This window comes from Polistes dominula, unplaced genomic scaffold, assembly GCF_049000335.1.
Source record: "Polistes dominula isolate Pdom_NZ unplaced genomic scaffold, Pdom_raw_medaka contig_77, whole genome shotgun sequence".
Lineage (NCBI taxonomy): Eukaryota > Metazoa > Arthropoda > Insecta > Hymenoptera > Vespidae > Polistes > Polistes dominula.
Genome location: NW_028301152.1, coordinates 4,488,710 through 4,511,433, shown reverse-complemented (window position 1 = coordinate 4,511,433; position 22,724 = coordinate 4,488,710). Strand labels below are relative to the sequence as shown.

The following is a 22,724-nucleotide window of genomic DNA, read 5'->3' as shown; positions in this document are numbered from 1 at the left end:
GATACTTTAATGATAATACTAATAATATACATCATATATGTGTGAAAAATAATTACCGAAAATCATATTATTCATTATATTTACAAATTTTTTATATTATATCTTTTATTTGAAATAAAATTATACATTTGTTGTGATATTGAAAATTGTAAGAAATACTTATTATTACATGTGCACTTTTAAAACACAAAATTTAATTTATACTCTTTTGAACTATACGTATAATTGCTCATTTATTTTGTATATTTACTGTATACCTTATTATTCTTTTATGTAATTGAACTCTATTTATAGTAGATTTTATATAGGGTATTGAGAGAATGTTGAGTTAGGTAAAACGATTGTTGGAATACCCTAATTCTTTATTATATTTATTTGATGTGATTTTTATTTAATAATAAAACAAACTTCTAAAGTATAATTAATATTTGACAAGTTTTCCGTTCACGCATAATATGAGCTTCGTTTTAATAGTAGGGAAATCGAGTGGGTAAGAAGCTCTTCCGTTTGATTTGATATGCCTTATTTGTGTCCCATCGTTGGTCCTGATGCAACATGAACGGACGGACACTCACATCTAGAATCAAAGCACGAAGGGAGCCTCGCGGCGTCTATCGGATTATACTCAGCGATTAATCCACTAGCCTCACGAGCGTAATCAGTCGCTTGATTGTTCTACTCGAAGGGTTGCCACTGGCTTCGCTCGAATCTTCCCTCTCCCTACTATACTCTTCCCCTACCTGAACTCTCACATCACAAACTCTCCGACGCCACTCGGGGCTATCCGCGAGAACCGATTCGTATTCTGGAAGGTGTCTCTCAGAGACAACGTGCATTTATTACTAAATTAGAGGAGATCTAAGCAGAATGCATGATTTCCCTAATTCTACCTGGGACGACGCCGCGTCCTTTTCTATCTTACGACGAATAGCAAGTTCATTTCCATGAAACGTTCCAAATTATCTCCTCTCTCTGTGTTTCTACTTATTTTATCTATAATTATAACCTTTTCAAAACTTCCTACGTTTAATCTGACTCAAATTTGTAAAGATTTAAATATGATATTAGTAATTTCGTTTTTAAACAAAATTAAATTTCTTATCGATGAAAAATTAATGAGGAATCGATGTAATTCCTTTAAATTAGACATATCGAATATTTATATTTTTTTCGTTCATTATACATTTATTTTTTGATTTAATTACATAAAAATATACGAAGAGTTAGAAGCATTGGGATAGAAAACATATTTATTACAATAATTGTTTTTTCTTTTTATATCCATTCACAAAGAACACAAAAAGCTTAGAATTCAGTTTTAAATGTCTTCGTTCCGTATATTTTTCATTTTTTTTTTTCACAAGAATATTCTCCCGATTTAAGTATTGAGACGATGGGAAATAAGAGAAAGATAAAAAGCAAGAAAATTCTTAAGAAAAGAATTTCTTTCTACGATTCTTTGGATGGGAAAAGGTTCAATTTTAGTACGCGTCGAAGTGAAAGAAGAGAAGGCAGTCTAATGATCGTCGTTTAAAAGTAGTAGAGCATCGAAAGATTCAACGAATAATCTTTTCCTATCTGGTATAGACGAATTTAATTCGAATCAGGGACGAAATTATCTGTTCATCGATTGAAATCGCTAAAAGACGATTCGACTAGCAGGTGCGTATTATACTGCAAAACGCTTTAATGCTAGTGTTAAACAAAATTACCATCATCTCATTCTATCCCTCTGTCCTTCTTTATCTATCTTTCTCTTTATATCTCTTTATCTTTAGCATTCTCTCTCTCTCTCTCTCTCTCTCTCTCTCTCTCTCTCTCTCTCTCTCTCCCACATACACTTAGGATTCACTTAAACTTCCTTACGGCTATCTCTTTCTCTTTCTCTCTCTCTATCTTACTTTGTACGTCCTTCGAAAACAATTAACCGTGTAATTTCCTTGCTCGATTTGCGACATTAATTGTTTGCCCTCCAAGTCGAAGGAAGGCGGAGCTTCCTGACAGACGCAAAGTTCTGCGAGAGGAACGATTCACTTACCGGAAAGTGTCGTACCGAAGACCAGGAACTAGTATTACGTTCTGAATCAGCGTGACTTCCTGTGAGACCGTTTTCCATGTATAATAATTGCGCAATTAACCGGACCGCATTCCCATCGTCCATTTCTCTCTATCTCTTTCTTTCTCTTTCTCTCTTTCTCCCTCTCACTACTAAATTTCTTTAACCCAATGATTGTGGTGAAGACGAATTTCTTGAATTAAAACTTTGAAAATAGATCAAAAGTTCCTTCGATATGTTCAAAAAATATTCCTTTTTTATTGGTATATTCGTGTTTGATGTTTTTTACCATTGAATTCAATTCTCGAAAACAAAATTGGAGACAACAAATTTGAATCGAGGGAACGAACGAAAAATTGATTCACGTCGAACCGTGCATGATTAATTAAAACCGATACGTTGATCGTGTTGATTAATTGACGCCGTTGGTACGATCGATACGAAACGAAATTAAATTAATTTACAATTAATTATTCGCACGTGCTTAAACGACGCGATGTATTTCTTTTGTCATTTGAGCGACTCGATTGATGAGAAACTTTCATAAAATCGTATCGTAAAGTAAACTAAATTATTTATATGGAAGAACTTTAATTCTTTTTTGTAATTTGTTTATCACTCATCCGTTAATCCCCGAAGAGCAGAGATTTCGAAGTAAAAAGTAAAAGCTTACGATAAACCATCTCTTTCATAACATTTTAAAACTTTTATTCCGATTTTGTTAAAAAAAAAAGGTTTTTTTTTGCATCAAATATTGGAATGTTTGAATACGTCGACAAAGTACTAAAAATATAAAATAAAAAGTTAAAAATTAGTGTTTGGGCTATCATTCACATAAATGTATATATACACGTAGCACATGAAAGTGAATACAAAGTAATCAATTTTTTTTGTCTGTTAAATCTATCACACACGAACCAAAAACAATCGAATAAAATCGTTTACAATTTATAGTTAAATGTCTGGTTTCGTTTCACGATTTGATAATAAAATTATTGTTTTATATTTTTGTTCAGTTAAAAATGAAATTGAATATCAAAAATAATATAACAAAGGAAAGATCTTTCCACGTGTATTAATCAAAAAGAATGACAAAATTTATATAGTTTTTATATAGTATTTATATAGTTATTTATATAGTTAAATTCTAGTAACGCATAAAGTAGCTTATGAAATGGGTTGAAGGGCCAAGAATCAAAGATGAATATATCTGTTATATCGTCATGGTGGTTGACCCTTTCCACGTTAACTGTGCTTAAGTGAATACGCAAAACGCAGGGTCCCGCGTTAATCGGATTATTCTCAGCGATTAGTCTCCTTGCCTATCGCAGTCATGCTCATGCACATTCGTCTGCGTACGTTTGATCGAGTCTCTTGTGTGGGTAGTATGTGTGCGTACCATTTAAAAAAATATTATTTTATCTATCATCTCACATGGAATAGTTACTTTTTATTAATATATAGGTAGATATGTAATAGTTTGTACGAACAATATTTATTATTATTATTATTATTATTATTATTATTATTATTATTACATATAATAATTATTAAGAAAATAAGATAATATAAATATAAAGATAAAGGGGGCTAATAATAATACTTTCTAAACAAATATACAAATAATCATCATTATTTTTAATACATTGAATCAAGAAACTAATTGTCCCTTGATGTCACGAATTATGCCATTCTTAGCTGTTCGCATGTACATACATCAAACGCGTCTTTGCGGTCGCTTTCGAGCGTACCAACCAGCCGTCTAATTACAACGCTCCCCATTTCGTCGCTCTAATTGTTTATCCTACATCCTTGTACGAAGATACATATTTACGAGAGCAGCTAACTCGTACTTTTCGTACGAATGAACACGTTAAATAATAGTATGTGCGATATATATACATATATATATGTATATATGTATGTATGTTTGTATACATGAATCTACGCTTCATATTATATTATTGATAATGCATAATTCTTGTGTTATAATAATATCCATCAAAATCTCATTAATTATTAACTAAAATATACATTTTTTTGACTTTTTTACATAATAGTTTTATATCTTTTACTTTCATCATTTTTTTTTTTTTATTATTTACTTAAAAACTATTGATAATTTTTCTTTAAAAGATTAATCTTCCATAGTAGAAATATTCTTTTCAATAAAATATTGAAATTCATACGGTATAGATATAATGTTAAATACATATAAATAATAACGATTGAAAATCCATGAACTATATAACAAATATGTGGTAAATTTACAGTAAATATATAGGAAAATAAACGACGATGTAAAATGATTGGTGTGTGAGAATGTGCATTAATTATCTGTTATTACCAAATTAGTGCGAACCCGTCGTCTTGCTCTGCGCGAAATTCATAACGTTGGAACGTTCGCGAGTTAATACGACTAATGACACGTGAGTAACGAACGATCGAGCAGTCGTAGTTGCTAGCCCGGCTTTCATGTCTCGTTGTCGTTGTCGTTGTCGTCGTTGTCGTTGTCGTTGCCGTTGTCGTTGCCGTTGATAACTCCCACGAGAAGATGAGCTAATTATATGTTCGTTGATTCATTCGTTTAGTCGGTGGCGTTCGTAATTACACTGAAAAGTCCTCCGTCGCTAATTCGCGATTGTTAATATCGCCGAGAATAGCGGAAAACGATATAACGTACTTTTTGTTCTTTTTTTGTTTAAATCTCATCATTTATATGTATGTATCTTTCATTTTTTTACGTTATTCACATTTTTTTGTTGGCAAGTATTATTACAAAGGGACCGACATTTCGCGTTATCGTTGTTCATTTTTCAAATATAAAATATATTTTTACAAAGCAACCAAGAAAAAAAAGAGAAAGAGAGATTATCGCGTGTTTACATTTACTAATGAACCCGGTGATGTCCTTTTTATCTTATATATCAAATATGTTATCGTCAAAACGTGAAATCCGTTAATTCATGAAATAGTCAGCTAAACCATGAAATAGCTCTACTTAGGATGAAGGAAAGCAGAATTACATACTTTAACACTGAACCTACCGACACATCATGTAAACCTATTTCTACCGTAAACGGTCAAGTGACCGTTTTAAAAAAAGAATTTATTTTCATATAAAAAAAGGTTTTATCCAATTGGATAGTGAATAATATACCTTTTTTTACTTCGAAATGAATAATGTACATGGTATGCGTTTTTATCGAATTTTTTACAATTAAAAAGGTTGTTACAAATTACCATATTTTTATAAATTACCACATCTTTACAAATTACAGTACGCGGTCATTTGACTGCGCATAGTAAGTTTAGTGTTAACCAAGTAATATACGAATTTACAAGAGGTCAGTAGTTTTAGGTATGAAATTGAAATTTGATCTGTAGATTAGATCCAATATAATAGCACGACTAACAAAACATTGGTTTCAAGGGAGAGGAAGAGATAACAATAGATAACTACGGGCATTGTTGTAGGAAGAAAAGCAGACTTTATAAACGGATCAAATTTCAATCTCATATTTTAACCACTCGACTCTTGTGAATTTATATATAGACATTATATCCTAAAATTAATAATTTAAGTAAATAATAAAATTCTTTTTATATATTTATCATAAGAATGCCTAGTTATTTCGTGCAATACCTAGGGTTATCATGAATTCATTGAATTATACACTTTAACGATATTATATATATATATATATATATAAAATCATAAAATGAAACGAACCGATAATGCGAAAAACACATAGACCTGAACACTTGGTAAACGTTATCCTCGTTTTTCGTTTATTCTGATCGATTCTCGTTCTGTCGCATGCTTTATCGTCCACGCCTTTCATCGATCGTCGTGAAACGATGTCACGAAACACTCGTGTGCGTGTGACTATGTATTTTTTTATAAGGGATACTAGAGTAAGTTTATACGTTTCTTATTTTTTCATTTTTTTGCTTTCTCAAATTAAAAATAAAGGTAAGCAAAACAGAACATAGTAATAAAAAAAGAACATATTCACATACTTAAAAATATCATCCTAATCATGACAAGTGAATGACATAGGCTAGTTATTATGTGCAGCTGTGGGTCTTAGAAATTTGTGTAAAACTTTTTCAATGTCATAAATGTGTGATTTAATATAAAAAGACCAGAGATTATACTACTATATTCAAGTATTAGTTGAACCAATTAATAATAGAGGATTTTTAAAGTATCGGTGTTCTTAAAATTCATAGAGATTCTGTAGATAAGTTCCAATGAGTTAATGTTGAGGGAAACAATATTATTAAAATAAGATTTAAAAAAAAGATCAGCAGAAACAATAATGCCTAAGTCATTAATATAGTCAATAGAGAATAACATAAATGAGCTTATACAATAATTAAACAGAGTTTTTTTACGGTTAAAATGAACTATATAAAAATTAAACAAGTTGAGAGACAATTATATATATGTAAGATATCTTAGAATGATATATTTTTATTACACGAAATACGTTGCTTTTTAATTATTATACGTTGATTATAATATTTATATAAAAGTACAACAATAAAGAGGATGCAATACGTACACAATATTGTTCCTTCAAAAGATGTCGATACGAGAACCGTTATAATTATTTTCCACGACTATAATCAAGATAGAAAAAAAATACAAAGAAAAAAGGAAAACAAGATGAGCTTTCTTCCCTGGAGCACTTCGGTATTCTCGTCGTCGTTATCGATGATTATCGGATGCAACATACGACGATGATGACGAAAACAATGACGACGAGAGGAATAGCTTGAAAAAAGTTTCTAATAAACAATACGAACAATATAGGAATCGATTCTAACGACAACCTCGAGAGGAGATTTAAAAGCAAAAGTAACATTCTGAACATGTTCTCTATGTCGTGTATTTAATACACAATGTGAAAGCAAGAAATAAAAATATAACAATAGGTAGATAAATAGACAGGAAAAAAGAGAGAGAGAAAGAGAAAGAGAGATAGCGTGATATGCTCACAAAACGTATCAGAAAATTTTTCAAATGGCTGGTCATATATGCACATGCGCAGGTACGTACATACATTATCTTCTCTCTTTCTCTCTTGCTCTCTTTCTCTTTCTATCTATCTATCTTTTGCTGCTTCACTCGCACTATACAGAGTACAATAGGTAAGCTGCGATCGATGGTAAACCATTAGCATAATTAACTGCGTGTCAGACACGTGATATATGATGTAACCGCTTTTATCCATCGTTACACACAAATATACGCACGGTCAAGCAAAAAATACCAACACTAGGGAAATAATGAAGCCCCCGAGAAACGGAAATGACGGCAGGTAAATTCGATTTTTTTTTCTTTGAATTATGAATATGATCGAATAGGAACCATCAGCAAAATCAACTCCTCATCGGTTTATCGTCTTGTCGTTTTGTTATTTTCGTTGTACGCACTAATGGTAATATAATGATAGCTAACAATAAGATGACGACGATGATTGAGATAAAGAAAAAGGTGAGAAAGAGAAAAAAAGGAAATAACAAAATCATGACTCTCTTTCGTGAAATAGCGAATAATATGAAAAATCAATAGAAAATGAATATTTATCTGCCATATTATCTATCTACTACTTCTATTCTTCCCAACGGAGTAAATTAAAACTTTCAGAAGTTTACTTTTGATCAACAAATTAAATCGGAGCTTGCATTATCGACGAATATGAATATTCATAAGAATATTTGATCTCTTTTTTTCTTTGAAATTTGAACTAAATATGACAAAAAAAGCAAAAAAGTTTAATCTTTCAAAAAGATTCCTTCTGGATCTTATTCACAGATTTAACGCTGAAAAAGAAAAAGAGAGAAAGAGAGAGAGGATAAAGATAAAGTAATGTCGGATATTGGCGGTAACACGTTCCTTCGATGCAGCAATCTTTGACGAAATAAAAAAAAAAGATAGAACATTTTCAACTAAATGAGACAGGACAAATGGCATGAGACGCAAAATGATAGTGACAACTAGATATCGATTGAGAAAGCGATAATGACGGTGCACTTCTACATTCTAATGACTTGTAAGCCTAAACGCGACCGTGAGTAACATATTCAAAAACTAGTCCAAGTGAATAATCATCAAGAACAATGCGTACGATTACTCTTCTTCTTTTCCTCTCTACATTTCTTTTCTCTCTGACTTACTCAAATTTAGTAACATGAATTGTCTGAAATACACTTTTTCCACTAATTCTTTTCTTTTATCTCATCCTTCAAAAATATATCCTGTAATTTTCAAAAAATTAAAATAAAATAAAAAATTGTTATTTTGCTTAATTTTCCTCTCTCTCTCTCTCTCTCTCTCTCCCCTTTCTTTATTTCTCACTTTGTTCTATAAAAATACCTTTCATTAATATTATCAGTCAAAAGTTTTTATTTTGTTTTAATCTTCCCTAAAATAAATCAAAAGTAATTGGACATATCTATCACAACATAAGGAATGTAAATTCAATTGTTTTAAAAATATTGAATTATTGCGTAAACAAAGAGCGGAATAGAGAGAGAAAATAGATAGATAATTAGAAATTTTTTTTACGTAAATAAACAAAAATTGATCGAACTTATTATGATACGCTCTTCATTACTTACGTGTGATCGACACAGATGATTCCCACGTTAACCTACATAATTAGTCGAGGCGAAACGGAGAAAGGGAAAAATAGAAAGAACCCGCGCGTGTGAGAGAGAGAGAAAAAGAGAGAGAGAGAGAAAAGACCATCGAATCATAGAACAATTGAGTTGGACAAGAACGAGTTCGATAATCGATCTTTCTCGTTTCATCCTTTTTTTTCTTTGACTTGCCATTTGTCTTCTATGTTAGCGAATGTTCGCCCACACGCCTCTCTTCTTCTATTATTTTTTCTCTTTTATTTCTTCCTCCTTCTTATTTTCTTCTTTTTTTCTAACACGTTCAGCGTGAACAAAATCATAAAAGTTTTAGCCTACAAGTTCAAGACGCCAAGATACGCGTTCTACCGGTCTCCCTTTTTGTGTTCTCTTTCGGTCCAATAACAAAGGTAGTTTCAGTGTTAGTTCTCCGTAACGCTACCCCGTACTCTACTTACGAAAACTCCTTTCGATCTCTTCGTGTACGTGAAAGCTGGATCCTTGAGTTTCGTTGGCCATTAGCGGCAGCCGTCGGCCCTGAAAATCAGAAAACTTCTTAACCCGATTTCTACCGACTTCTCCCTCTCTTTTTCTCTCTTTTTCTCCTCTCTCTCTCTCTTTTTCTCTTTCTCTCTCTCTCTCTCTCTTTCTCCCTCTCTCTTGCTAACCTTTTCAGATCAATTACCTTTTTCTCTGTGGATTTATCACACGCATTAAAATATTAGTTCATAAGTTAACTGCTCACAATGTGAACTTTAAAAACTACTCTTGGTGGTCTTTCGATTTTTAAAAGAAATCTTTTTATATTTCTTCTTCTTTTAAAAAGAAATTAATTAAATTTTAATAAAGTTGAAAAAGATGCTTTTTTGAAAAATTGATTTTTTACTATTGGACAGAAAAGTTTTCGGAACTTTTTAAAAATTCTATTTACTATTTCAAATACTTATTCACTATTTATAAAATATATTTGTAATTTGGTAACAACCACCCCATACCACCTCTGCCCTTCTATTCGAGCGTCGTTGAAATGTAATTATTTGGTAGACGTAAAGAAAGATTGACTTGTCGTTTGCAGGGCGTTTACAATCTACTGGGAGAGACATTGTCGAGGCTGCAACAGTATGCCGAGGCCGAGAGGTGGTTCCAAGCGAGTTTGGCCAGCCAGCCTGATCATGTGCCGGCCCACATCACTTACGGGAAACTTCTAGCTCGAAACGTAAGTCGTTACTAGTTTTAAATCGTTTCCACCTTGTCGGATTGCCACAAGTTGAGTTTCCAAGTCGGATTACGATCTGACTCACGTCATCCGTTGAACTTTCAACTTAGTAGCTAGCTATTCCGAAAAAAGAGAAAAAGAAAAGTGGGAGAAGAATAAGAGAAAAAAGAAAATAAAATAAACTAAATGTCCATTCTGTAAAGTTTAAAACGATTTTCTAAAATATACGTTCTGTGTCGATAGTTTCGTTCGAAAGCCTTTAAATGTCGAGTTACAAAACGCATACAATGTCGACCGATCTCTCTCTCTGTATATATATATATATATAATTGTATATTTTTCACGAATCATTGAACAAGAAAGTTAGCTCATCGCCAAAATACGTTTTGAAAAGAAATAGAAAATCGTAGAATCTTTCTTTAGAAAATTGATAAGCTCCACGCGTTTCCTCGTCGATGTTCCTTAGTCCGATCACGTATCGACCTACATCACTTGACAAACCTTGGACTCGACACGTAAGTAGTTAGAGCTATTTCGACCGGACGAATGCGTCAATTGACCAACAGAATCTCTCGCACACGAACGTTGACCCACTCGCCTCAATTCTCTCAACAGGAAGTCTACGGCCAGACAAAGTGATTTCTATGGCACAATTCGTTTACGAGGAAAAACGCAGAGAGAAAGAGAGATTATCTATCGACTTTTTAAGTTTATTTCTTTTTGTTAAAATAAAAAATAAAAAAGAATACAGGTAAACAAAATTAATTTCTCAAGATGTATAAATTCAATTTAATATTTCTTTATTGTTAACCTTTGCTTACCACACCTCCCTGGAGAAACACGCTTACTGAACCCCGGTCCTTTGGACCCAGGCGAGAAAAATTGTTATAAAAAATTAACTATTGCATAGATTTACTTCAACATTTTTTTGAGACTTCTTTAATACTTACTTAAAAAAACTATATAGGTTTTATAGCTTTAAATAAAATTTAAATATGTTTAAAAAATTACCAAAGTTGAAAAATTGAGAAAAATGACTCTTTTTATTAAAAAATTCATAACTACTTTAATTCTCAATACTAAGGCTTAAAGATTTAGCTAAGTCTTCTACTAGTGCACTAGTACAAGAAAAAAAATAGTAGTTCAGTGGATCTTTCAAAAAGTATATTTATTTTGAAGAATGATTGCCGAAAAAAAGATGAAAAAATGAAATTCTCGTTTTCTTCAAAATACTCCATTATATCAGCTGTTGGAGTATTATATTTATCTAAAATCTTATTATTTTATTACATTTATATGAAATTAATATAAAATGAATGAAACATGTATAAAAATAGTATTTTTTTTTATTATATATCACAACAATCGTTGCACATAGCGACAGAATGTTTGTGGCAAGCAGCGCCACGTGTTTATACTCTAACAAAATAGCTTATAACGTGATCGTATATCGTCGCTCCAATAAAAAATTATCGTTATTAAAATGTTATATATTTGATATAAAAAAATTAAACGTTGATAAACATATATTATATACTTTTTTCTTCAATCTAAAGCCAAAATACATAAAAAAAAAATTCATTCCAAAAAATCATTTTCAAACGTACTTACCATACTCGGGTACTTTGGACCCAGACCATTTTTTCAACAGCTGCCAAAAGTATACTAAGGGCTCTAACGTTACGCAAAACGGTCTGAAGGGTGGTTAAACTCTTCAACTTTTGGGAAATGGTGTAGTAGACCGGCTATCATTTGCTTTAAGTACTAAAAATTGAGTTGCAAAAAAGGTCTGAGTCCTTTGGACCAGGTGTGGTAAGCAAAGGTTAATAATAAATATTTCAAATGATGAACCTATTTTACAAAATTCTAACTTAAATCATCAAGTTTAATTTTGAAACATGAATAATAATAGCCAAAAATATATGATTTGTTTTGATATATTATCTTTTTATATACAAATATAGGATATATTGAAAAAAATTTTTCAAATTTCAAAAATAAATGATAAATTAATTTTTTTTAATCCTTTACTAACAATATCTATACGTTTTTTTTCGTCATAATTACTGTAATAATACGTAAACAAAAAAAAACATATAGATATATAATAAACATTGCTACATTTAACATGTTATTGTCAGTACTAAGAAATTCATTTTTTATGCAAGCAATTTCCTCTTCCACTCCCAATTTATCTTCTCGAACTTATTTATTTGATCAAATAGACGTTGAGAAAGTAATCGAGCAAATGTTTTTTTCTTTCGCAATGGACGATTGAACAGCGAGCGCTGAAGCGTTCTTTCTTTTACAGTCAAGTCGCATCCTGGAAGCCGAGAGATGGTTCCTGAGAGCTCGTAGGTTGGCACCCGACGATCCGAGCGTACACCATCATTACGGTAGGTGTAACCGAATACTGCTCTAATTAAAGCTTCCTTAAATCTATCAATGGGAAGCTCCTTTCATCCGTTATTTTAACCAGTTTACGATAATAAGAATGTTCTTAATTCATGGTCTAACTTTTCTTTGTTAGTTTTTTTTTTATTTTGCTTTTTCAATAGGCATTCACGATATAGTTGATGTAGGTTCTTCTTCGTTATTGGAATAATGCAATACTGATCCATCTCTTTTGTATTTTTCTCTCTCTTTCTCTCTTTTCCCTCTTTTCTTCGAAATTGCAAGTCCTCCTTTTTAAAGTGAAAATTTCTCATCTACTGTAACAACAAAATAATTGATTCTTGAGCATCCTACAAAATTGCATACAAAGAGATAGTTAAGAATTTCTTCGATAGGGACAAGACGTCGGAACAAAGTGAATATCCGAGAATCGAGTAGAATCATTTTACAGGAAGCTTAAAGGAACAGATTTGCTATAAATACTATCATAATATTTACGAAAGGAGTTGGTAAATCATGAAAAGAAGATACATATCGAGAGAGAGAGAGAGAGAGAGAGAGAGAGAAAGAGAAAAAAAAGAAAAAAACCATAACAAATCAAAAAAAGAAAATTTAACTAGACACCTACCTATAAAAATTACTATTGAAATTTATTTCTTTTCACAAGTTTTTTCACTTATTCATAGAATAAATAATATTTCTATGTTTACATTACAAATATTATATGCTTCTCTCTCTCTCTCTCTCCCTCTCTCTCTCTTTCTCTCTCTTTCTCTCTCTCTCTCTTTCCTTTTATAAATACGATTTTTGCTATAACGATGTGCGAAAAGCTTATATCATCGTACAATGAATCCAAATTTGATTCATAAAAATTCCTATCTAAATTTGTATTTCTTTTCATGCGTATTCTCGTTAATTTATTGAATCAATATTACATATTTCTGTATACATTTTATATCACAATTATTATATGTTTCTATCTCACTCTTTTTCTCTGTTCTCTTTTAACTTATATATTTACTATAACCCTGGGAATAAAACTCATATAATATCATCGGACATTGAACTCAAGTTCGACACATATCAAAATTCCTGGTTAAATATTTGTTTCCCCCTTTCACGTGTTTTTCGATCATTCATCGAATAAATATCACATTTTTTTACGTTCTACATCATAAATATTACATACTACTTTCTCTCTCTCTCTTTCTCTCTCTCTCTCTCTCTCTCTTTCTCCTTCTTTTCTGTCTTTGTAGAACTTCGAATTTTTTTCTTTTTTTTTTTAACGACGTGCGAGAAACTAACATCATATCACCATGGAAAATAACGACGCGAAAATTTCAAAGAAAATACGTGCCATCGTATATCCTTCGAACAAATGTTTTCCCTATACGCGAAACAATAAAACGCAGCCCCAAGTGCCATGCCCGAAGCTCGTCGTTATTTTTCATCGCTTTCCTCTATCGACGCTCGCGTTCCGCGTTCGCACCATTGTTTTTCTTATCGCTCGTGCATTCATGGAAAAGTTTATTTGGGCGGGGATGAACGATACTCGCTACGCTGATTTACAAGTGGCACGTTACTCTTTTAGGTGATAAACTTTGTTCGGAAATAAATAGCTTTAGATATTCGTTTGAAAAAATCAATGCAAATTCTATCTCTTCATATGAGGTGTTCAAAAAGTAATACAAATATAACTGAATCATGCTTAAATAGTAAATGATAAAAATAGAGAATACTTGAACTATATCTATCTTCGACTTTCAGTTTATTTTTTTCTAATATTTTTTAACAAGATACTCCAGAAACTGTGAAGAACACTTCTTGTAAGAGACTAAGTAATAAGAAACACTTCTAATAGATTGACTACGAATAAGTTATGTTTTGGATTATTACCATCGATGTTTATCAGTTTAAATCTAACAGATGGCTAACTTCTTCAAACTTCATATTATTTTTCATAATAATATCAAGATTTTGTCGTAAACTAAAAATATATTAGATTATCATTATAAAACACATATCATATTGAACTAATAAGATCTTAGTATAATTATTATTAAAAAAATAACTTATATGCTTTAGGGATATTCCTGACGTCACAAGGAAGGTTAGCAGAGGCTGCAGAGGAGCAGTTAAGAGCCGCGGAACTTTCAAGGTCGGACTATGAGCTCTCAGTTGCGGCTGCATCGGCTCTTCGACAGGCGGATCGTCGAGATGAAGCTGAGACTTGGTATAAACATGCAGCAAATTTGAGGCCGCACGAGGCAAGAAGCCACACGAATCTCGGTGCGATCCTTCACCTAAACGGAAAATACAAGCAAGCGGCTGCTGCATATAGAGAAGCACTGAGGTTGCAACCAGGTGACGCCACGACCATAACGAATCTTCATAAATTGGCGGCTCTTTTGGCGTGACCGAACAACAATAATTACCATCTGATTTTTTGGTTAAGTGACGACCACTGTTGTCGTCATCACGAGGATAAAACTCGGCTATGTCGTTGTTGTTGTTGTACGATAAAAAAAAGAACCACTCTATTCAAAACCCATCACCACTTATCGTCAACGTCGATTCCCCGTGGACGCTTCGACTTTACCAAAAATCTATCCCCGATATTCGTTTGTATATCCGTCGGTGTGTCCGACGACGTCACGAAGACGAACAACTAGCTTCCACTTCGATGACGTCGTCACGACACCGAGACTTGTATCTCGCCTGCTATGGTATGTAAAGAATAAAGCTTCAATTATTTTTCTCTAACATAAGACCGGTCTTTTAGCGTCTTTATTTCTACCTAAGATTCCTTTTTCCTGTTCATGAAATTAAAAATAAAAATATAATTTGATCAATATAAGACAGAAATACGAACTGTTATATCTGATTAACGCACAGGTATGCACTCTTCAGCGATACATAGGGATTTTCCTTTTCATGATTCATATGTTATCATACAGAATATTTGGTTTTTCAGATCCGTTGGACTTTTTCTAAGAATATGCGCTAGAATATAAAATACTGTGTCATTATCGTTCGTGATTTAGGGACTTGTAATTAAGCAGTATTCAGGAATTTTTCAAAATATATTTAATATACATTCACCTTTATTAAACACTTTTATAAAATAAAATCTTTCTTTTATTAATATCAAAACTACTGTCATTATTATTTTCACTTTCATCGTTACTTGGTACGTCTGAAGACTAATCTGCCAAAAATTCTAAATACTTTTCAAATTAATACTCCATTTTTTACTAATTATTCGATACTGAATTGAAGTTTACAAAAAAAATTCAAAATCATATATATTTAATTATCATTATTCACAAAATAATGGTTTAAAGCGTAGAAGGTATGAATTTTTGTCTTTAGCACCTTTGAAAAATGCAAGATGTAGACTCATATTTCCCATTTAAAAAATAAAAAACACCGAAAAACGATTCACGTCCTTGTCTTCAACGCTTAAAATATGAAACACGTCAATTCACGTCTCTCGTCCACACTGTGATTCACATAACGGAAATATATTTAGAATTTCGCTTCTATCAATTAAAACCAAATCCCTTGCAGTTGTAAATATAAACGACATATCTTTTTTCGTTAATGAATTCGATGTCATTTAACCACGTAACACGATATTAAATTAGTGCTTGCAACGAAAATCACGCGCTCGTCAATAAAGATTTTTAATTATTCATTATCTTAAACTATTAATATACCTTATAAAAAAAAACTCTATGAGCATACGTTGAAAATAACTTATGAACAAATTAATAAGTTCCATGAAGAAGAAGAAGATCGAAGATTTTACGGTGAGTAGAGAAAGTCATTGCGAGAGACGACAGAAATGCGAGAGGCATCGTTAAATTCAAAGATACGCATCCGGTGAGACGTAAATCAGCAACATAGAACGAAAACGCTTTGGTCCTAATTTCTCCGTGGTAGAGTTTCTCGTGATGGTAATTACCGTGGCTAGGTAAGTTCATCTAAGCGAACTAATATCCGTCCTCTAACCTTTATTCTTCTTCTTCTTTCTCTCTCTATTTCTCTGCTTAGTGAAGTTCTCTTAGAAACTCACGCTACTAAAGCTCCATTAATATCGAATCTATTTGCACGAAGGTACTAACTGGAATATTTAAGTTTACACTTTAAATCACACCCCCGAGCAAGCGTCGGTTGCTTCTTGAAAAAGGGGTAACGAAAGAGAAAGAGATAGAGAGGGAGAAAGAAAGAAATAAAGATGGAGAATAGATAAACGGAATATGGAGCCACCTGTCGCTCCCTACTCAAAGACAGTTTCTGTAAACACTCGAGGAGTGCTACATCGGTTACTTACCTTTACTACGCTAAGAACTCGCTTCGTTATCTTTAAAGCGGAACATCGTCGAGCCAGTCGAACGAAGTATACTTCGTCAAGTCTCTTCAGCGCATGACGAATACCACATCTCGTTCGTTTCTTTACGAACTCTTCCTCTTCCACTATCTTTCCATTCTTGCGTGTTTAACGTATTATCATCTCTTACCTCTCGCCACCATCCTCCTCCCTTCATCTTACTCACCACTCTCTTTCTCGCTTTTTGTCGTCGCCCCGACCTACTTATCATTCGTTTACCTTACCTCCTTTTCTTTCATAAATCTCGAACCATCGCTATCGAAAAGTTCCCCCTTCTGAGATTCGATTTATCTACGAAGAACTAGTCGACTCTGCTTCTTCCTTTCTTCTTTCTATTTCTCTCCTCCACCTTATTCTTTTTCTTCTTCTTCTACTTCTTCTTCTCTTTCGAGTTCCTACAACTTCTTTCACCAACGCGAACTTTCTCGTCTCTCGCTTTCTCTCTCTCTCTCTCTCTCTACTCTCTCTCCCCCATTTGCAGCGGATCCGCCTATCTTGATTTCTATTCTCTTATCCGATCTTCGGGGAGCTATCTCGTCCCTGAATCCCTCGAAGAAATAACTTCTTCTTTCTTTTAAGATCATTTTATATATGCGTTTTGTGAACTCCTATCGGGTAGCAATAAATTTTCATACTTGCTTGCACTACAAGCAAGACTTGTCTTACGATGATGTCGAACTTCGAAGCTTTTAGAAATAAAAGAAAAGGGAAATAAATTTAAAGTTGTTTCACAATGTCTTTCTATTTGTTCAATTTTAAATTGTTGTTAATATTATCTTAAACGAAAATTGAGAAGAAACAAAGCAAAGATTTGTAATGTTCTTTATGCTTGAAAAAAGAAAATCAGATTCTAATCGAAAGATATTGTTTAGTTCATTCTAAGCTCCCTTTCTTTTCATTTTTCCTCTTTTACGTTTCCCCCTTAGCGACTATTCGTATTTATTCCACCTTACTTTCCGTGACCGCTTCGTCTTCTATCTTCTTTTGTATTCCAACCCTATTTTCGTTTCCAACGAAAGAAAAAGGAGAACCTGGAGTACAATAAAAGATGGGCACGCCGGATAGGAGAATGTTTATTATTCTCTAGAAGTCCCTAAGGATCTTGACCTGCCCACTCTGTCGATACAAAGAGCGTGCTACAATGTAAAACAACGAAAGTAGAAAGAGTGAAAAAGAGTGAAAAAGAGTGAGAAAGAAAGAAAGAATGAGAAAGGGAAAGGGAGAGAGATAGAGAGAAAGATACTTTCGTTATTCTTTCAAGATGCGAAAAGCTTTGCTCGCGATACGTTTAATGATAACAGCCGTATAACCGAGAAAGAACAAAGAACTAGACAAATTTATTTTATGTGATATGTAACAGTATGTAGCGTGCTAATATACTTATTTACGAAACAAAAGAATCGGTTTTGGTCAATCGTTCTCATAAAAAAAAAACTTATGCATCATTGCTAAGGTATTTCCAAGTCAAAATGTATTACAAATATATCATATTCAATAGACAGTTAAAATCGATATTTACACTTAAATAATTCGAATTATAGTTTCATTAACTGTCATCTATTTTATTTCATTCTCCAAATCTATAAATTAAAAACGATGATAGATGAATATATAAAAGAACCTTTTGAATAATAACAATTTTCGATTTTGCATGAATTGGAACATAGAAGATAAATTCATTAAAAATAAAAATAACCGAAAAAGCTTCAACGTTTCTTTTCGACACGGTCATACAGGAACTATTTTAATTAAGACTCCGAAAACGGCAGGTGTCTAGACTCGAAAAGTTCGCCGGTCATGAAGGAATTTATAGACGCGCGTGCTTATTACTGAGAGAAACAAGGCTGCTAAAGTTGTAATTATCTTTTCTTTATCGCGCATAAGAAAAAAAAAACATTGAGAGAAAAAGAAAGAGAGATATAAAGAGAGAGAGAGAGAGACGAAGAAGTGCTGTTTAATTCTTGCAAGCTGATTTTATTGCCGGATCGATAACTAATTAAGCGTCGTCTCTTAGCACTTAATAAAATAGGGCAACGAAGATGGAACGCAGAAAAGTAGGAAAAGCAGAGAAAGAGTGAGAAGGAGAGAAAGAGAGAGTGAGAGTGTGAGAGAGAAAAGGAGAAAGATAGATATGAGAAAAAGCATGGATGATAGCTTCAGATGGAAGAGGAACATGACTAAGAGAAAGGAGAGAAATTCTTGGAATCTTTTCGTTCAAGCGAACAAACCCCTTTTCCTTCTCGTCGTTCGCCACACTGATCGTTTCTGAAATGAATCGGTCCATTAACCACCATCCGTCACGATGGAAGGCAAACATCGAACGATCGGAAGGAAAAATAAAGAACAGAGAGAACTAGAAGAAAGCAACCTACGTATCTCGTTGATATCAACGATGATAGCGTGTTGAGTTTTCTTTCGTTCGAGTCGATTGCGTCAAATCAAAGTAAGTAGGTAGGTAGATAGGTAATGTAACTGCTGAAATGCTTTTCTTTGATCCTTTCATCGAGTAACGAGCTTTCCCAACAAGTTCACACAACTTATTCTCAGATATTTTATAAATGATCGTTTACTTCATGCTAATAGTCGTCGCGTCGTCCTGTTCTCGAGATAAAGTCAAATGCATTGCTTTAGTACTTTGCTTTTTCAAAAAAAAAAAACAAATGGAGAAAGTGTTGACCTTCTGTCAATTATTTTTTTCTATTTTCCTTGAAAAGGAAAATCTCAGATATAATATTACTTTCCTTGATCATGAAATTGTCTAGCTCATAGAAAATTGGGTTTTTATTTGTTATTAATCTATGCATTTTTCGGAAGACGAAAATATTTTTGCTTAGCTATAGTTACTATTATAAGTATTCGAATATCATATCACTCGAGAAACTATTTTCTATAACAAATAATTGTTGAGTTATTCATATGACCTGCTTTAAATTCTTTACCCGATATAATTTCTATAAAGTATTGGATTCTCCTCCGTAATCATCAGTCTTAAGTCTAAATAGATTTATGGAATCATATGGATCGTCAAATACGAAAATCACTTATTTAGACGAAAAGGACATTAAAATAACTATTGATCCAGGAAAGATCATGTATCTCATTAGAGTATCTAAACAAAAATTATTTCTAATATACATACCAAAATGTTTGTATTAAATAATTGAATCGTTTATTTTGAAAATGACCTAACAAGAGGAGTGCAATGTCTTGCCCTCACGGAATTTGTTCAAATTTTATAGGATAATAGATTTTGCTTCCCTGTTCACGAATATATATGATTATAGAGGACACTACTTGTTATGGCCTAAATTTCTCAATTAAGAGTCCTCTTGCGATTTTGTATATGCTATGAAGTGGAGAATAAAGGATTAGGTTCAGGTGTAAAATAAAACACGTGATTGAGCCAATAAAAGATGCGAAGCTTTATTGGCTCATCAGAGAAAAGCCTTGTGGCATAAAAACCCTGGATGATATTAGTAGAATACAATGATGAAATCTACCACGTGGCGTCGCCACGCGGGAAACTATATTTCACGAAAAAATTATATATTGGAATGATCTCACCTCTCGCACTCCTCAAGTATAGCGATCACAACCTTAAAGGTTGTGATGTTGAATGGGCTTACTTTCACAAGTCGGAAAGATTATGATGTTCTCTTTGTTGTCCCTGTGAATTCTTAAGTCTTTTGTCCAATATAGCTTTTATAATCCTTAGATGTTGAAGATGTGTCGTCGTAGGCGTTCGGTAGTAGAATAGGAAGAATGATCCTTTGAACTGGCCCAGCAGGGCGTATAGATGGAGGAGGTGCGAGAGGTGGTGGTAACTATCGTAGCGCTTCGTTAGTCGTCGGTAGTGTTCGTTACTCGTAACGAGTATCGATCTAGAATCTTATATTAATCGATAGAATCGAACGCGCGCGATTTTCAAATAACGCTAATTACCGTACTATCATTTCGGATCGTACACTACTCAATAATTTTTTAGATATTTGCCATTAAAGATGATACATAAAGATGCCGTTTAATCCTTAAAGTCATTTCTTAATTCTCAATTCATCAATTCAAAAATAATATTTATATAATATTCAGAAATAATATAAATGTAATATTCAAAAATAATATTTATATAATATTCAAAAATAATATTCATATAATATTCAAAAATATTATTTATATAATATTCAGAAATAATATTTATATAATATTCAGAAATAATATTTATATATTATTCAAAAATAATATTTATATAATATTATTCTGTACTTATAAGAATGATAAGTACAAATAATATTTCTTTCAATACGGCGAAAAATCAGTCCGATTGCCCCCATTATCGGGATCAGTTATTTTTGTTTATAAGCAATTATTAGATAAAATAAAATTTTGAAGGTCTTGGAGACGCATAAACATCCCTTTAACACAGAACCTTCAACATAACAATGATTTCACAATTGAATCTTGAATTGATTGAAAAATTTCTCAGTCTGGGACATCATTTATCCCGTCTGGTGCGAAAGGATTAAATTTCATTATGTATCTTTATATGTAAAAATAGAAAAAAAAAGAAAAAAAATATTATTCTTTGCCCGGAGATTTGAACCTTAACCGTCTCGGCTTATAACGGCACCGAACGCCAAACCATTGTCGCTACGTTAAATCCATTATAGGGAAGGATGGCTATAGAATTGAATTTTAGGAATAAATGGCATCTTTAATTGCAAATATCTAAAAAAATTTTTGAGTAATAGCCTCTATAACCATATATATTCGTAAGCAGGGAAGTAAAATCTATTATCCTACAAAATTTGAGCAAATTCCGTGAGGGCAGGACATTGCACTCCCCTTGTAAGTCCATTTATGTTCGTATCGAAATATTAAAGGGTTTGCATTGGATTAAATTTATAAATATAGATAACAGATATGGCATATTAGAATAATGCTTATCAGTTTCTAAAGATGTCTTTATATCATTCCAATTAACATAATTAAAATTATTTAAGAAATAATATCTTTTTGATGGTTATGATTGGGCTTAGACCACTTTCAAAATAAATGGCTCATATATTTTATATTAAAACTATTTATATAAGAATATATATAAATGAAAAAAAATCTTGTATGAAAATATAAAATAGTAAATGATTTTTAATGATATTAAATATATTTTATGAAATGGTTAAAAAATAACTTAGAATTAAAGAAATGTGATTTAAAACAGCTGGCATAAAATGTGTTAATCAACGATTAAATTTTTCACTTTGCTATTACTTTGAGGTAAATTAAGAAAAAGTCGCGTTATTATGCTCCAATTGAAATATCTTGACACACGGCATTTCTTCCGAGTTTTTCCATTACTTTTTCCTATTTTTTTGTTTCTTTTTTTCTTTTACTTTAATAATATACATCTCGGCCGGGCGTTAAAGTAAGGAATTACAGATACTACCGAAACGTTTTTAAGCTCTACTTTTATATCAAAATACATCGACTCGTTGAAAAGCGTAATACATATTTAAAGCTGTAGTCGTAGTTATAGTTTTTAATAAATTATTTTGCAACCTTACTTAAGAATGGGTCCGCTCGGAGGGTGAACTTATACGATTTTATATAGCACTGAGTTACGAAGCACTTAAAATCACTGTCGTTATAATAGCTGGAAAGGTAAAACACGATGTGAAAAGCTAACGACAACCGAACAAAAATAACAAAAAAAATATAATGGAATGTGAGAGAAAGAGAGAAAGAAACAAGCGAAAATCGTCGTCCCTACTATCACCAGAGCTTCGTCGATCCATCACCATTATATTTTTCCCTTTTTTTCCTGCCGCCGGTGCAGTTTAACCCGTTTCCACTTCGCGGAACACGACGCGAATGTCGAAGAGATTCGTTCATGACGAAAATGACTGTCGTCTATAGTCTTTACCTTCATTTGATCGTAATAACGTTTCTCTTTTGAATTCATTAATACTAATTTTTAACCTAATTTCTTAAAAATGTATTTCATTTTAGCAAGTAAA

At 32.4% G+C, this 22,724-nt stretch overlaps 1 protein-coding gene across 4 annotated transcripts in view; it reads left to right on the top strand.

The window, feature by feature from the left end:
* Tmtc2 (Transmembrane O-mannosyltransferase targeting cadherins 2) overlaps positions 1–15,085 on the top strand; it is a 224,812-nt gene extending 209,727 nt beyond the window's left edge. The window contains exons 8-10 of one of the 4 annotated variants that reach the window (XM_015316942.2): positions 9,783–9,923; positions 12,235–12,319; positions 14,403–15,085. In XM_015316942.2, coding sequence (XP_015172428.1) covers positions 9,783–9,923; positions 12,235–12,319; positions 14,403–14,734 — 558 coding nt within the window. In that variant the 3' untranslated portion in view covers positions 14,735–15,085. Of the gene's footprint in view, positions 1–9,782; positions 9,924–12,234; positions 12,320–14,402 lie in introns of those variants that run through there. The other 3 variants (XM_089178284.1, XM_089178283.1, XM_015316943.2) reach the window with 3 other exon arrangements.
* The last annotated feature ends 7,639 nt before the right edge of the window (positions 15,086–22,724 follow it).